This window comes from Athene cunicularia, assembly GCF_003259725.1.
Source record: "Athene cunicularia isolate RWA chromosome 8 unlocalized genomic scaffold, athCun1 chr8_part1, whole genome shotgun sequence".
Lineage (NCBI taxonomy): Eukaryota > Metazoa > Chordata > Aves > Strigiformes > Strigidae > Athene > Athene cunicularia.
The window spans coordinates 27067086-27083106 of NW_020799109.1; the positions used below are offsets into that span (position 1 = coordinate 27067086).

Genomic DNA, 16021 nt, shown 5'->3' on the forward strand with positions numbered 1-16021 from the left:
GAAACCGTTACGGCAGAGCGAGCGGGGAACGCGCCCGTCCGTGGCGTCAGTAAGCGGCGCTGCCGCAGGAGGCACGGCCCTAAGTGACAGGGAGGGGACACGGCGGGCTCCGGCCAAGCAAAGGGCGCCCCGGCGCTCCCACCGGGATTTTGAGCCACGTTGGGGCACAGGGAGACCGAGAGCCCCCAGGGTGCCAAGCTCAAGGCGCCGGTGCCACCACGGCTGGGTCACAGCCCTGTCCCCCACCCTCCCCGGCCACACACCCTGGCAAGGGTGACAGAGAACTTGCTCAGCTACGTGGCATTTCACCAGCAGTCCCACGAAAGAAGTCTGCTAGACAACCGCTTCGTGCTGAAGCATCATTTATTAATCATCTGTATCAAGCACACATCTGCTCAGCAACGGTGCGTGATGGGATACAACAGCTGACATCTAACCCGAAGGGAGGCACATGGTTACGGGATCCGACACGGCAGTAGGAATCGTATGGAACGCTTAGGAAAGACAACCTGGCTGCAACACAGTGCTCAGGCTATGTTGTTAGGAGGCTGGAGGCCAGCGAGAATGAAATGAGGAATACAATTAAGATCAGAGCTGATTTGTGCTTCAGTCAGTGATTTAAAACCCAGTTACCCTCCTTGCATATAATAAATAGGTGGAAGTGTAAAGAACTTTCTCCGTCGTTGCACGCTCGCAGACACTGGTGACAGAGGAATGACAGCTGTTCTGTGATTGGCAGTGACACTTTGTGTGAGATCAGCTATGAAACCCAAACATCACCAAGGAACAGCAGAACACCAATGTGTATCCCATTCATACACACACTCCAAGGGGGCGCAGCCCCCCTTGGCCTGCTTCCTCCTGGGGAGGAGAGCTGGGTGCCTGCCCTGGCATCCACTGGAGCAGCATCAGCCTTCCCTGACTGTCTCCAGAGGCTTCATCTTTTATCCCCTTCCCCCCCACAGCAGATCCCTCCCTCCAAGACAGCCTGCAGGTCTTCACATCCAGCTGTTACCCAGCTAGGACTACATAGGTTGGTGCTACACTGAGGGCTGTTGGGAGGGATCTGTGTCAGCAGCACAGACCAAGAAACCCAGCAAGCACTGGAGTGGAGAGCCTCAACACTTCTGCAACTCTAGCAGGCAATAATCTGGAGATGAGGAAAACCAGGCCCATTCAGGCACACACAACAGATGCCTCAGATTGAATCACCGGCACACTTCAGATACAATCCACAGTGAAGAAACTCACAGGTTTTAGCAGGGCTGAACTTATGCCAAGCCACCAAGAGATCACCAAGACACCAGAGTGAGCTTCAGCTTGATAGAAAAAGGGTTTGAAGGCAGAGGGTAAGGGATAATGATAAAATGCTTCTGCTCTGAGGAGCTGCTAAACCTCCCTGTGCCCCACAGCCTGCAGAGGGAAGCCAGGGGCTGGATCCAGTGACAGGAGAGACACCAGAATCTTCAACTCTTGCCAGGAAGAAAATTTTAAAAAGAGCAGCTTTGGGGTTTCTGCCCAGCTCAGTGCTCAAGCCTGGTCAATGAGCATCTGGAGAGAAAATGTGATAGCAGGAGTTTGCATCTTGAAGATTTATTTAGCTCCTATTAAAGCAGCTGAACAAAACCCCAGCCAAACTCTGGTGGAACAGCTCTGCCATGCTGCAGGAACAGGTTGTAGCTCCTCTCTAAAGATTAATCCTGGCACAGCTCTATCTTTAGTTGCAAATCCAAAGCATAATTCTCACTGAAAAAGAGAGATGCTTGAAAGATGTCAGAGCAGCTCACAGTCCTAGACAAAATGTATCTGAGAACTGAAATGTGCACCTGCACCCTGGCAGCTCCTAGTACCGCTGTAGGTGACAGACCTCACACCCCACACCCCAGGTAGCTCCCTGTGTCCCCACACAGGCTGGCACTCAGCAGGGCAGGAGCTCTCAGGTCTGCTTCTGCCACCTGACAGGCACACGTGCAGCCAGCTCATTTTTGCTGACATGATGCCATTCAACATGTGGATTTCTGGGCCAAAGCGCTTTCACCCTTGGCTCAGCCTGCCAGGGACAGCAACAACTCAGAGCCGAGGAGGTCAATCAATACCCACCAATACTTAGAATACTTTAAACACTGCTGTTCACATAAGAAAAACCCTCACCCAGTTAATCATCCAATTTCTCCCAGACACTAAAAGGTGCTTCACTGCAAAGACAGTTAAATTAAAAGCAATGGATCACACACCCCATCTATGCAAAGCTGCTTTACAACAATGTACACCAAAGTAGCATCATTCCCAGAAAGAATCTGATCAGCAAATCACACCTTAAAACTCATTGTGGGATTTTTATTTTTTTTTCCTGGAAAACCTACCACCTCAAAGGCAACAGAAAAATTCAAAGAGATTGGTCCTTTCTGGGGGAGTTTGGGAAGGGCCACAGAAGACAGGACGCTACACCAGCACAGAGAGGAACTCCAGACTCATGAAACGCTACAGACACTGGATCTCCTGGTAACACCTCACACACGTGTACAGGGCAAAAATCGAGAGGAACTTAAGTGCAGGATTCCAGCAAGCTGCAAAAAGTAAACTGTAAGGTAATTTGGGTATTACTCCAGGGAGGTCAGACATGTTTCTGCCAGCTGCCTGCAAGTACTCCAGCTGCAGAAAAAACGTCACAAGGGCTCTCCTCGCTAAAAGTGGTACCAGGGCCACAAGCCAGAATACGCTGGTCCTCCTCTAAGTAGGGCTGTTTCACGCTGCGCTTGCCAGGAGTGGAATGCCCACCCCTGCAGAGAGAGGCTCTGCTGGGTGTATGGATTAGCACACCCCTGGGAAACAGCCACCGCATACCCCATGCCTGCAGCTGCGTGAGCAAGCTTCTGCCCGTGCACTGAAGCCACGGGAGCAGAGAGCATGCTCTGGGCAGAACAGTGAGGCTGCTCACCCAGGCTTTTTTTCCCCCAAAAGCAAGTGGCTGTTGTCCCTGGCACTGGGAAAGACTTTCTCATGGCCAGTCAAGTCTGGTAACTGACCAAGCCCTTTCCATACAGGATCTCAGATTGCCTCAGGCCCTTTGTGTAACCTATGAAGGACCAAAAGTGTCAGTGCTTCTAATCTAATGGGTTAATGTAAAATCAAAATGCACAACACAGAGAAGCCAAGCGTAGGACCTACAACAGACAAATATTTTTCTTTTCTTATAAGACTCGCAGGACAGCAGTCCTGCTGAGACACAAAGAATACTGCGTGCTGTAGCACTCCTTTCCAAAAATATCACCTAAAGATGCTTATGTATTACAGATGATTTGGCATCAGAGCTAGGGAGCATCAGTGCCAGCACAGGGTATATGCTAGAAGGATGACTCCACACGACAAGGTTTTCACATCACCTCAGGCTACAAAGTGCTTACAGATTGTGTCGGGACTGAGGCTGGCACTGCTCTGACATGTATCACCTCAGTCCCTATCCACCCCAGGCAGACAAGCAAATTCAGGTCACCGCAGGCAGCATCGCCTACACCTCGCTGCCTAAGCCCAGCATGCCATCTGTGCCAGGGCAGACGGATGGCTCTTCTCGGGTCATGAGGTGGCGACCGGATAATGTCGTAAGCTCAGCAGATCTGATTTCACTGCCTGCTTCTGCTCTATGTGATGTGAAGACTCAAAAGTCCTCCTGGTCTGGTTTAGAGAGGATGGTGCTTCTGCATTATAGGTATCAACAAAAAGCCTTCCTCCTCCCCCACACTGGAGAAGAGCACATGTGTTATAGGAAAGCTTAACAAAGAAATCCTCTCCTTAGGGCAAAGTCAGGTGCTAAGGCCAAGACTTTAAATGGTCTCACTTCAAATCACTTAAAAGTGCTTGCCAAGATCTGCTTGGCCTCCCAGGCTCCCACAGTCACCACTCCTGCCGCCCCAGCGCCTGCCGGGGCAAAGCCACACACCCAATGTAAATGAGCAAGCACAACACACACACAAGCACACGCTGAAAGCCATCCCGGCCTCCTCTGCACATCACAAAGCAGCAGTAAAGGTTTCAAAGCCCAGTTAAGTCCTTTGCATCTTTCCTTCACAGATGACTCAAAAGCAGGGCTAGGAAGCTCTTTTGTACATTCAACTGTAAAACACGTGAGGAAGAGGAGCAAGACAACTCTCCTGATTGTTGCTACTGCCTACAGCAAGTTTTGGTACAGATATCCTCTCTTATAGGCACTCAGTGGGTAAAACGTAGCCACAACAAACTTGCCATCAAAAATCTTTCCAGTCAGCATTTTTTGGGCAGCTTTGGAATCACCAGCATTTGCATATTCAACAAAGACCTGAAAGAGAGAGAGAGGAGAAATAAGACTTCCAGTGCAGCTTGCAACCCGCCCCCTCCCACCCCTGCAAGTGGAAAAACTGTCCCCGAACAATTTTTTTCCCTCTATCCTCAGTTGAGCCCAGAGTAGTGGAGCTAAAAAAGAAGGAGCTGCATCCTCTGAACTGGAATTTCATCTCTTGCTCCTCATTTCTAATGGCAGCATATGCAGTGAGGTGGGAGATGCTCTACACCCTCAATGCCTCATCTCCCCCCCACTGGCTTCTCCCCTTCCCTTCTGTATCCCAGCTCCTCTGCTAAAGCTGTCTGGGAACCTCCCAGGTTAGGCAGCCTTATATACCCAGGAAGGAACCTGTGCTGTCCTTCAAGATAGCCAACTATTTTTAGCACTGTCATCAGCCAGGAGATTGCCAGGAGCTGAGCAGCAGTCCTGCAGCACATGAAGTGTACATGGAAATATGCAGCCTCTTCTCTCCATTCACTTACTTGGCCTTTACCAGGATTCTCCTTTGGAATAAGCAAGGAAACCACCGGACCATATTTCTGACACTCTTCCCTTATGTCTTCCAGGATATCTGAGAAAGAAAAGAGTTGGTTGTCTTTCACTTTGAAAACTAGGATGAGCCAAGAAACAAATGAAGGCCAGATGAACACATCAAGAACACTTGGTCAACACAAAGCCTCACTTTAAAATAAACAATTGAGAGGTGCCATGGCAGAAGCTGACACGGCTTAATGGCTGCATAATGAAATGAAGTGTCTGAACTGAGGCTCAGGGACAGACTTGCAGGCAGTGAATCCCCGGACGCAGGCTTTGGAGCACATGGACAGTGCTTTTCCTTGAACACAGACGGTGCTTTTCCTTGCACACAAAGCCTGGCCTTCCAGTACTAAAACATTTGGCATTTCCGAGTGTGTTTTTTTGGGGTTTTTATTATGGCACTTTGGGGAGGGGAACTAAAGTAGCTGCCACAAGCCCTTCTTTGTGTGAGCAGAATCCAGCCTTTTAAATTCATATCCCCAGAGCGTTCTAGCTTTTCGCACTCACATGGATTTGAGAGCAGCAGAAATGCAAATCCCACCAACATGGCTTGCCACCTACCACATATAGTTTTTGCTACGGCTTAGGAACTCCAACGAGATATTTCAGTTCTCTGCTGAGATCTTGGATAAGTTCATTAGCAAACTTTTAAGGATGTCTGCTACTGGGCTCCTAAGTCCCGCACATGTCCAGCTCAGAGCCACAAACACATTATGAGGTCTGTGGGCATTTAACCAAAGAAGAAAAAACAAAATAAGTATTTTTTTTAAAAAAACTAAAATCTGGAATCCTTCAAGAACTCACAGCAAGCTCTGATTTCTGTCTCAATCTCTTAGTCTATTCTCTGTTGGTACAGCTGACCCACTTGCTACCAAGTCTCAGCTGAGCAGCTCTTTGTTTGCTGTTCTTGTCCCTATTAATTGCTCTTCTGCTTGCTCCTGCATCCCCAAAGCCAAACAAAAGAGAGTCTGTAAGACAACACTGCTGTGTGGGAATTGCATGGCTTGCACTAACCTTCATATTCTTCTTCACACTGCAGAGAAGCATCACTTAGAACATTCAGCAGCCTCAGCACAGGCGTGGGGAGCATCACCAAATCTTCGATATGGGGAGCTTTGACACACACAGAATGTAGAGAAAAGAAATCAAAGTCCAAAGGAGCAAGAAAACAGGAAGTTGATTCAACATGCACTATCATACACAAGGACTTACTGCTCTTTGCAGTACAGTTTTGCTTCTCTCCACTACTACCTGTGTTTACAGCCTGTATTCTCCCCATTTCCAACTTATATTCACCTCAGCACTGAGACACTCTTCCAAAGGGTTCAGTGCACTCTACAATTATAATCGAGGTCAACACCTGAAATAGCTTTTAAAATTACAAGGCTACCAGAAATTAAACCTAGAATTATATCTACTTAGCTCAGATTCAGAAATTGATGTGACCTCAAGAGCTATGCTAGTTGAGCAAACTGCCCTATATATAAGGAGATGCAAGAAGATGAAAGAACTACTCTGCAAGCTGCCTCTACTGTTACTGCTACCAGACAAGCTGAAAACAGGCCAGCCAGCGTCTGTAACTCCAATTCTTAACCCACGCTAAGGTGCGAGCCTCAGCTCTCTCTAAGATATCTTTCAGTTCTTCTCTAAACACCATGTAAACCCTCCCCCCTTCAAAATCCAACTGTGATGCACTGTTTTGAAGACCACCATACAATCTTGCAACAGAAATGGGGAAAACTATTTAGTTAAACAGTGCAATGCTGTAGAATAAGGCATGGCCACAAGAGGGTGACCACAAGGTCGGTAAGCAGCAAACCTGTGAACAACTTTACAGGAGCAGCAAAGCCTGCTGCCATGGACCACTTGGCTCTAGAAAACAGGTAGTTCCAGGATGGCCTGGAACAGTGTAGCATGGATACTACTGTGGGAGAGGGAAACAGTCAGGGTAGACAGACTAATGCCAAACTACGAGAATCGTGTCTGAAACACCCAGTCCTCTAGAAACTCAGAGCACCGGGGACAGAGTCACTTCTCAAAGTACAAAAGCCTGATTTCATGTTCCTGAAAGGGACTGGCAGGCCAGTCATGAATTTTAGATCTGGGACCCAACTTACAGTACCTGGAGAGTGTTAATGGTTTTATTTGTATTGGCAGCTACAATAATGCAACGGCAAACGCAATAGCAGCACCTCACAGTTCTCCCACTTGACAGTGAGAGAGGGCAGAGAAAAGGGAAGAAATGGCTCCAATGCTCCAGCCTGAGCCTTCTGACTATATGTGCAAAGGGAGTGGGCAATTATTTCCTTCAAAATACTTTTCCAAGCTAAGCATACAATACATGAGGGAGCTGACATCTCTGCCAGGCATGGACAGAAGATGTAGATTTCACAGTGCAAGAGTGGATGATAGACAAGCACAGACACTATTCCTGCCTGACATGGAAGAGCCCTCATAAAAAGCTTGGAGTATAAAAGGCCTTATCAGTCCAGATGATGCCCAGACAGTGCTCAGGGACAGCCCTTCAAAGAAAGGTGCTGCACTCAGATAACGAGGCATGTTCTAGCTCCAAGCAAACATCTGGGACCATTCTTCCACAGGACTGCTGGCAACGAAGAGACAACATCAGATGAACCAGGGACTGAAAGAACATTTAGGTGTTGCTTCAGTCTTACATGCTGCCCCTTTTATTCAAGTAAGTCTGTCCTTCATTTCACATGTCTTTTTTCAGAGAGGGAGACAAAACAACCCCTAAAACTCAGAGCCATCTGGTCTTCCTGTAACCGCATGACAAATGCATTTCTTGCAATACCCTCTGCTCTAGGAGGTACTTTCTGCCCAGCCCCTCTGCTCCCCTTCAAAGTGCCAGGTGATACCAACCACACTGACAACACAGAGGCTGCAAGCAGCTTAGGAAAGAAGCCAACCAACTGGAAAGTCAAGACTCGGCTGTAAGTGACAAGGAAAGCCATTCTCAGTTGTCTTCTCTCTAAACAGAAAAAACATGTCCAAGTGAAAAGCAGTAACAGATCATTTTTCTGACTTCCTAGGAAAGCAACATTAAATGCTTCTTTGTGCAGACAAGCATATGTACAAGTTTGGCAAAGAAGAGAAGCAACAAAGAGAACTAAGAGAAACTGAAGCTGTTATATAAACTTGTAGCACTAACCACAGAAACACCTTCCTAGGTACAGTTAAGAGGTCTGTGTGTTTAAAACTAGACCAGAAAGCACTGCCAATATACTATTCCCTCTGCTCTAGAACAATACTGGCTTCAAGGTTCAGCCATGGAAGGTGGCTTTGATTACAACAGTTCCAGTTTCTGAGATGCAAAAGAAGTCTGAAAACAGGAATGAGTTTGTTACCTTTGCCTAATATACAGAAATGCCAGTATCTTGACATGACCTCAAGAGGCAATACTTAAAAACATTCACTGCAAGGTACACCAAGCAGCTTAAGAAAGCAGGGCTAAGATTCAAGGGAAAATGCTAGGCAAGCCAGAAGCTGGATGCCTTAAGCATTAATTTATGCTGCAGAAAAATTGGATGCAGAGCTCTCCACTGGTGTTCTTGAAAGCAGACAAGCTCTGGAGAATGCTGCTGTGTTGTTTTTGGAACAGAAAACAAAAACAAGGAGGGATACGAGCCTAAACAGGGCACTCTCAGCCCATCTTTTGCTGACAGCCTGCAACCAACATGGGCAGGCATCCTGGGGAAACACCACCATTTTATTAAATTGAAGAGAAAGTGCCAGATGAAAGCAACAGGGACATCTGTCCATGACCTGCCACACAGGCACCAGAAAAGGCAAGCCAGGCACTGCAAAAACAGACTCACACCATGAGAGCACACTGGGACTATTCTACCCATTCAGAGGAGGCAGCAGCAGATGCTACCACCAACCACTGCCCTGGTCGCTCACACTCCTGGCTTCTGAACTGGGAAACACTTGGCATAAGAAAAAACATTCACTCACCATAAATAGCGCTGCACTCTTCAAAAGCACCTTAGCCATCACAATATTAGGTAAATACCTTGGTTACTTCTGTCCCCTCAAATGAATGCTGCTTCCAATGCATTCCTGGTCAGTTTGATCTGGGCAGAATTTAATGGGAATCCAACCAGGGAAAAGCAACAGCCCGCAGGGCTACAGGGGCAGGGCAGCATCAAGCTGCCTGCTGTGGTACCACACAGAGGGCTGGCGAGCACTGCAAAGAGCAAAGGAGCAGCAACGGGGCAAGAAGCAGAAACAGCACAGTTTAACCGCACCCTGTGCTGCTTCCAGTACATGCTGAGAAAGCCATGAGCAGAGGTGACATGCACAGCTTACCAAAGGGAATGCTGAAGAACGGGCTGCATAAAGCCTTCTCAGCGGAGGCTCGCTTTCCTTGGTCACAATGAAGCATGCTGGAAAAGAAGACATCCTTATGCTCTTGCATGTGACATTCCTGCATTGACCAATTCAACTCAGGCTGGAAGCCAGTGCAGAGGAATACCCTATCCTTGGGGTGCTTATAGTACAGAGAAGAGCGAGAAGCATGTCTTCCAATTTACAGCTGAAAGCATACCAGAAGGATCCCCTGAAAGCATTTTGGGAACATGGTACAGTAGGATTTCCTTCTTGATGTCTCTCAACACCAAATGATGGAAGTTGCTCACAAGTTCAAAGGAACGTGGCATGTTCTATCTCCACCTCCCCAAGGCCATTCAGCCCACACCCCAGGCACACAGGTCATCTCGTGAAAATGATCACACTTCAAGGAGCTCCTACATCTTTCCACAAATGGCATTCAAAGCAGCTATTAGCCCAGGGCTTGCCCAAGAACGTTCCCTACTTGGCTTTACCAGTGGGTCCCAAAGCTATTTCTGCCAAGTTTTGTCCTCATTCACTCTGTAGCCTCAGAGCAGAGTCACATACAATGAAAACAATTGCTTCGGCAGACCTCTCAGTAGACCGCTGAATAAATGCATTTTAATGTTGACAGCAGTGGAGACACAGCATTGTCTTGCCCTCCCTCTTCATTTATAGAGCAGAATCACAGAATCATTCAGGTTGGAAAAGACCCTTGGGATCACTGAGTCCAACCATCAGCCCTACTCTACAAAGTTCTCCCAGTGTTTCTGTCAGTGTTTCTGACAACACTCCCCCAAAGCAGCAAAGTCTCCAGTTTTCTCCAAATACAACCTCATCGGCAGGAAGTGCAAAGCACTGAAACAGCAAATGATTAACATCATAACTGATATGCTTTATGTGCTTACTCCAAACTGTGCCAAAAATCAGAGGAGCTGAAGCACCTCTGCTAAGGCTTGCACTTGCTACTAGGCACAGTGGCAGTGCATTTATAAAGAAAACCAAACAAGCGTTAGGTGAGGGCTCTAAGTTACTCAGAGCAAGGCACGAGACTTTACAGAGCACACCTTTAAGGAACAGTTAGTAAATATGGTAAGATACCTTTTGATAAGGTCTCTGAGGTGATACGCTGGAATGGCTGAATTAACCACCCCTTCGCTGGCAAATATGCGATCAATGATGGCAGAACTGTTTGTCTGGAAAGAAAAACAAACCGTGCTTAGGGAGAAAAAAAGACCAGTGCAAAGCTTGCAATATCCCACAATTTTCTGGACTGGATGCAGAGGGCTCTAGTACTGTAGCATCTTGTGAGAGATCCCCAATGCTCAAGCCTCACACGTTAAACCAGCAGGCCCACTGTCCTGGTTCAGCTAGGACAGGGTTAAGTTTCCCCATCAGAGAGGGGGAAGGGATCTCCAGCCGGGTTATTCATACCATGCTGAGGTCAGGTCCGGGCGCGGGAGCACGCGAACTTTTTCCTTTCTGGCTTTGGTCGCAGGGAGCATCGCAAGCGAGCTGTCTGTAACCATTTCCATATTTCTCTGTATATCTTTTGTCTTGTTTACTGTTATTGCTGTTTATTGTTGTTATCATTGCTACTGTTGTTGTTCAGATTGTTTATCACATGGTTGTATTAAATTTCTTCTTATTTTAACCCGGGGCTTGTGCCTTAGTTCCAGCCTGACCAGCTGAGGATGGGGGACGGACAATGGCAACGTGGTCTCCAGCCCCAGTAGGGCTTAAAACCATCACACCCACATCAGATGAAGTTTTTCCCATTTGCCCCTGCAAAAGCTGGAAATTTCCATGCACAGGCAAATTTGCTGTTACAACATGTTATGGATGTTATGATGCTGAAAGGATACTCTTACTGGGAAGGGGATCACATAACAAAATTATTTCATGGAGAACAGAGGCAGGCTCCTGGCTCACAACACCGAGTCTTACTCTTGTTTTCTCAAGGTACAGACTTACAAGAAGATCCCCAAATTAGAGCCAACGTTAGACTAAAATCAGCAAATAATTCCTCTTTCATTGTGCTGTTGAACTAGCTGGCAGCCATCAGCCATCAGCCATTTCTTCCTTCTGTGTCACACTACAGCCAGTGCAACTCACCTTCCAAACTCTGGCAAGACATAGACTCCTGGAACCCTCAGCTTTCAGTAACCTGAACACAGGCAGCATTCAGACATGCCAGTCCCACACGGCAGGCGGGTCTTTAAGGCTCTGGAACCTTAATTCTCAGGGCAAGAGGATTAGAGAAACATCCTGGAAACACTCTCTAGTTGCCAGGTGCTACCTCATAAATCTGGGTTACAAACAAGAAGCAGGACGACTCATTTGGTGCAAGCAAGAATGCCTGCAGCAGTTCCCACTCACCTTCCATTCCTGAGATTGGACTGTATGTTTCAGTTTCATTCCTGAGAACATTTCCAGTAAAACGATTCCCAGACTCCACAGATCCACAGCTGAGGTACACTCTGTCTCACTCTGGAGCCCTGCCTGTGCCAGGCAGTTCTGCAGTTCTGCCTCTGGAGCACGATACCCGTCTGTTTGAATATATTTCACATCCTATGGAAGATCAAACACACAGAAAAAGTTAATTTTCCAGATTCAGGTTCTCCACTCTATCCTTAAATCAGTTCACAGACGTTCTTCCAAATGGGTCACCAAAATAACTATCACTAAAATGACAGAAAGCATTGTACAGCCAGTCATGTTAGGCAGGCAGTTCAACTTGCTATACTGCTCTGTCAATGAGGGAAAAAATAAGACTGTCTGAAAGAGAAAACACCTCCCAAGCAAAACAGAAAGCATCACACCAACATCTGAACTCTCTGAAAGACAGCTCTGCTGGGAGGAAGATGCTGGATGCCACTGCGGACTGGCCCATTAACCTGTCAAAAGCACAGAAGACACTGGAAGTTTCAGGATAAGGGTCAAACACCCACAATATACTCCCGCATCAGCTGCATGAGAGCACAAACAGCCTCACTGAACAGTGAGGATCAGTAACAGCTGCCATTATTCATGTACTGATGTTCTCCGGAACAAAACATTAAAAGAACGAAGCAGGTGCCTAATGCTCAGACAAGGAAATTACCAAAGGCACTTCCCACACATCTCTTCCTTCTCCCTGTCGCAGCAGGAAGTGCTGCAGCAATCAATACCTGCCCAGCTGCCGTGGCTGGCAGAGCAAAATAAAATGCCCACACGCTGCCTGCTTAAAAGAAAACATGAAATTCTTATAGATTCACACAAGCGCTGGCTGGAGGGGCTGTTCTGAAGGTCTCCAGTCCAGCCTTCGGCTCCCAGACAATACCCGATTGGTCAGCTGTGGCTTTGTCTAGCCAAGCATTGTTTAAGTGTCCAAAGGCAAACTTCATGCTGTGTCTTTTTAATACTGGAGGGCTTGTTTTAGACACACGATGAGACTGAAGGAATGACAGAAGAATATGCAAGTCTACTTCCTGGATAAGGGGCAGGACTGGGAATTCTTACAAGGGGAATAGATTTAAACTAAAATTATCTGGTCCTCTGTTTTCTGTAAACTTGGTCTTCAATCATTTTGAGGCGACAGAGCTCAAAAGTGGCTTATGAATTTAAAAAAGTTGATACACAAATTGCTCATCACCGTCCCTCCTCCTATCAGCAAAGAGCAGAACCTCTAGCATGGCAAAAGCAGTAAGTTAGCAGCCCCACCAAACAATATCTAGAGACGGAGAAAACACTATGGTCAATGTCACCAGCAAAAATTGCGAGATGGAATTTCACTCCTACCATCTAAAGCATTCTGAGAGATTTAAATGGCTGAGACCTTGCTTGATGGGCAGCCATTCTCTGTTAAACAATAATGGCAGGAAAAGTTATGCAAGGATAAGCTCAGCAAAGCTGTCACAAATAAAAGTATATAGTCTTGACTCAGATAAGGAAATTGTGCATGTATGCTGCTGCCCACGGCAAGGCAAGCTGATACCCTATGCATATTCAAAGCAGGGTTGGAAGGTTCACCCATATAGGCAGCATATTTCTGAGAACGAGCAAAGGAAACTCAGCCCAAAGAAAACTGACTGGAAGGAACCATAGAAGCAGATAAAACACCCAATCAACTATTATGATGCAACTCAAAGAGCAAGCAGCAAAACACAGACCTGAATTAAAAAAAGATATCTGCATTACACACAGGACACCAGGAGAATGTTTTTTGCTGATAGACAGCAACAGATTACAAGCACAAACCAGCATTCAGCCAAAAACGTGGGCAAACTGGAGAAAACGTGAAGGAGTTAAGAAGTACAAACGTTAAAAAACAGCTTCTGTACCAAAGAATTCAGAGACAGGTCACCCACACAATCCTGATATTCACAGATCAGTGGGCTGTACTATCAATACTAGGTAAACCAGTAAAAAAGTATATGAATTTAAAACCTCTAAGGGCAGGGAGTAGTGACAAGCCAGGATAATGTGTGCACAGAAAAATCATAGCTCATTTACTAGACTCACTGCCCACTGATTAAAGGCAAATTTGCTAAGAGGCTACCTGATGAAAAAGCTTCACTGATACTCCTCACAGGCCATTATTGAGAGGGAGGGGTGAAAGGAAGCTCTGTCAAGCCAAGAGCAGAACCTCCTGAGGTGCTCTGCTTTCATCAGAGGCCATGGGAGAAAATTAAAAAGACAAACTTACAAAATCCAGTATCACCAAACCAAAAAAGTGATAGCATGAAGAGGGAATGAAAGCCCAAATGGGAAAAGCAGGGTAGAACAGGCAGAGATCTGTCCATGTCAGTAAAGAACGGACACTGCCTACCCACAACCAGAGTGTGGGCTTTTGTCAACACAATGACATGGGAAAGAAACATCCAGGCTTCCTGAAAAAGGGAAGCTGCTGAAGATAAGATGAAAGTAAAGACAAGCACAAGGACACTGCCAGAGATAATGGGGAAGCTGATGGTGAAGCCTGGATTACTATCATTTATGATAAGGGATGATAAAAGGAAATTCTACAGACCTGGGTGCTCCCACTTGTCTGACCACATAAAAACTAGCAAACTTCCCAGAAAGCTGAGACACTACATTTTTTCAGTGCATCATTAACTTTGGAATTTGTGGTCATGCGTAGCATAAAAGCTAAGACATCAACAGAAACCAGAGATGTGAAGGAGAATGGGAACACGAGCTTTTGCTTCTGGGGCAAGTCAACATTTTAGCATTTTCCAGGAAACCCTTCAGCACCAGCTCAGCTACTACTCTGATCAGGTCCCACCGACTCCTACACTCGTGAGCTGAAAGCATCACAGACCCACACAAGTCAACACAGAGCCAACTGCTTCAAGAGCAGCATGTTCCAAACCTGATTCCCCTCTTTGAAGCTAAGTCCAAAGTCAATGAGCTTAAAGCACTCCTCCTCTGCGCTCCACAGGATGTTGCGTGGCTTGAGGTCTGCGTGCACGTAGCCTTTGTGGTGCAGGAAAGCCAGGGCTTCGAGAACGTCTCGGGCGCAGTGCTGGATCATCCACATGGAGCAGCCCTGGTTGCTAGAGTGGAGCAGCAGCTCGGACACGCTGATGTCCAGCAGCTCCAGCAGCAGACAGCGAGATGGGCCATTTGCAGAGTAGTGGTTGGTGAACACACCGTACAGCGTCACTGTGGTGAGACACAGTGACAGGTATTGGTAACCAGCAAGCACACGGTCATTGCACTCTACCGCTCTCCACTACTGCCCAGAAGACCACAAAAGTTGTAGTAGGCAGCTTGTGTGTTCTACAAAGTGTGATGTTCAGAGAGCTGGAAAACCAGACTTCAGAGGGAAGCAGCAAGGGAAAAACAGCCATGTCACCCTTCTGGGCTTCTGAGGACAGGCCCCGCCAGGCTCTGCTAAAGCAACGGTGGGGCCAGGTGCTTCTGCTCAGAGGGACAATCTCTGGGGCGTGGATAAGTAGGTCCCGGTGGGTAAATTGGAGGTAGTACCACTCTCTTTTAGACATCCATCAATCTGTTCCCGTGACCAACCTAGCACAGTGGGAACCTGAGCTCTGTCTGGGTGCCCAGGTATGTTACAGCATTAAAAAGCGTTTCAAACAGACAAAAAAAAACCCCAAAAAATAATCAGTGGGAGAACCTGGGGGCTTCTAGCAGCTCCCTCTGATGCAGAGACCTGCTCCCTTCCCAAGCCCGTTCCCAGCCATGCAGGCAGCGCAGGGGCTCCTGCCAGAGCCAGGCAGCTGGCAGGCAGACACCACCCCACCGCTGCCCGCTCTGGTTGGGGCCGCTCGGGCAGCCCGGCCTGAAGGAGGACTCAGGGGTGCCCTGCCCAGGGGAATCTGCTCTGCCTACCCAAAGGGTGACACCCAACTCCCACCTGCTCCTGCCCACCCCAGGGGTGACCTGCGGGACCCCAGCCCGGGGAAGGGGTGGGGTACCCAGGAGCCTGCCCAAGGGGGTACCAGAAAGCATCCACCACAGGGACGCAGCTTTGGGGTGACCGTCCCAGGCAGGGGGCCCACAAACCTGCCTGCCCAGGGGTGCCAATCCGCGGGGCACGCTGCTCTGAGGGTGTCCAGCCCTGCCTGCGGGTGGCAGGTTGGGGGCGAGGGAACCCATGTTCCCAAAGGGGCTGGAGGGGGCTGGTTTGGAGACCCCGGTTTGCCCTGGGGGAGACGGTCCTGCGGGACGCGGGGTGTGCGTGTGTGTGTGTCCCGGGGATAGGGGGTGCCCGCGGGGGCCCCCCGAGAAGGAGGGGTTCGGGGAGCGGCTATGGGGGTGCCCGGGCTGGAGGACGGGGCGGGGGCTGCCGTTACCGATGTTGCTGTCTCTTAT

General features: G+C 48.0%; 1 protein-coding gene across 1 annotated transcript; it reads right to left on the minus strand.

Annotated features, from left to right (window-relative positions):
- Window positions 1-345: 345 nt before the first annotated feature.
- UHMK1 (U2AF homology motif kinase 1) lies at window positions 346-16008 on the minus strand. The gene is made up of 8 exons (XM_026854107.1): window positions 16003-16008; window positions 14556-14848; window positions 11582-11773; window positions 10304-10398; window positions 9182-9258; window positions 5867-5965; window positions 4798-4886; window positions 346-4312 (listed from the first exon to the last, which is right to left on the minus strand). Exons 2-8 carry the CDS (start codon window positions 14721-14723, stop codon window positions 4166-4168), a joined length of 867 nt encoding a protein of 288 aa, XP_026709908.1. The 5' UTR covers window positions 14724-14848; window positions 16003-16008; the 3' UTR covers window positions 346-4165.
- Between the last annotated feature and the right edge of the window lie 13 nt (window positions 16009-16021).

Bases quoted from the DNA above. Each gene is read 5' to 3' on its own strand.
- UHMK1 (XM_026854107.1), bottom strand. From the start codon at position 14,723: ATGTGGATGATCCAGCACTGCGCCCGAGACGTTCTCGAAGCCCTGGCT. The intron at 11,774-14,555 runs GTTTGGAACATG...GATCTTCCATAG, and splicing joins GCTTCAAAGAGGGGAATCAG to GATGTGAAATATATTCAAAC. The intron at 4,887-5,866 runs GTTAGTGCAAGC...TTTCTTTCTCAG, and splicing joins GTGTGAAGAAGAATATGAAG to ATATCCTGGAAGACATAAGG.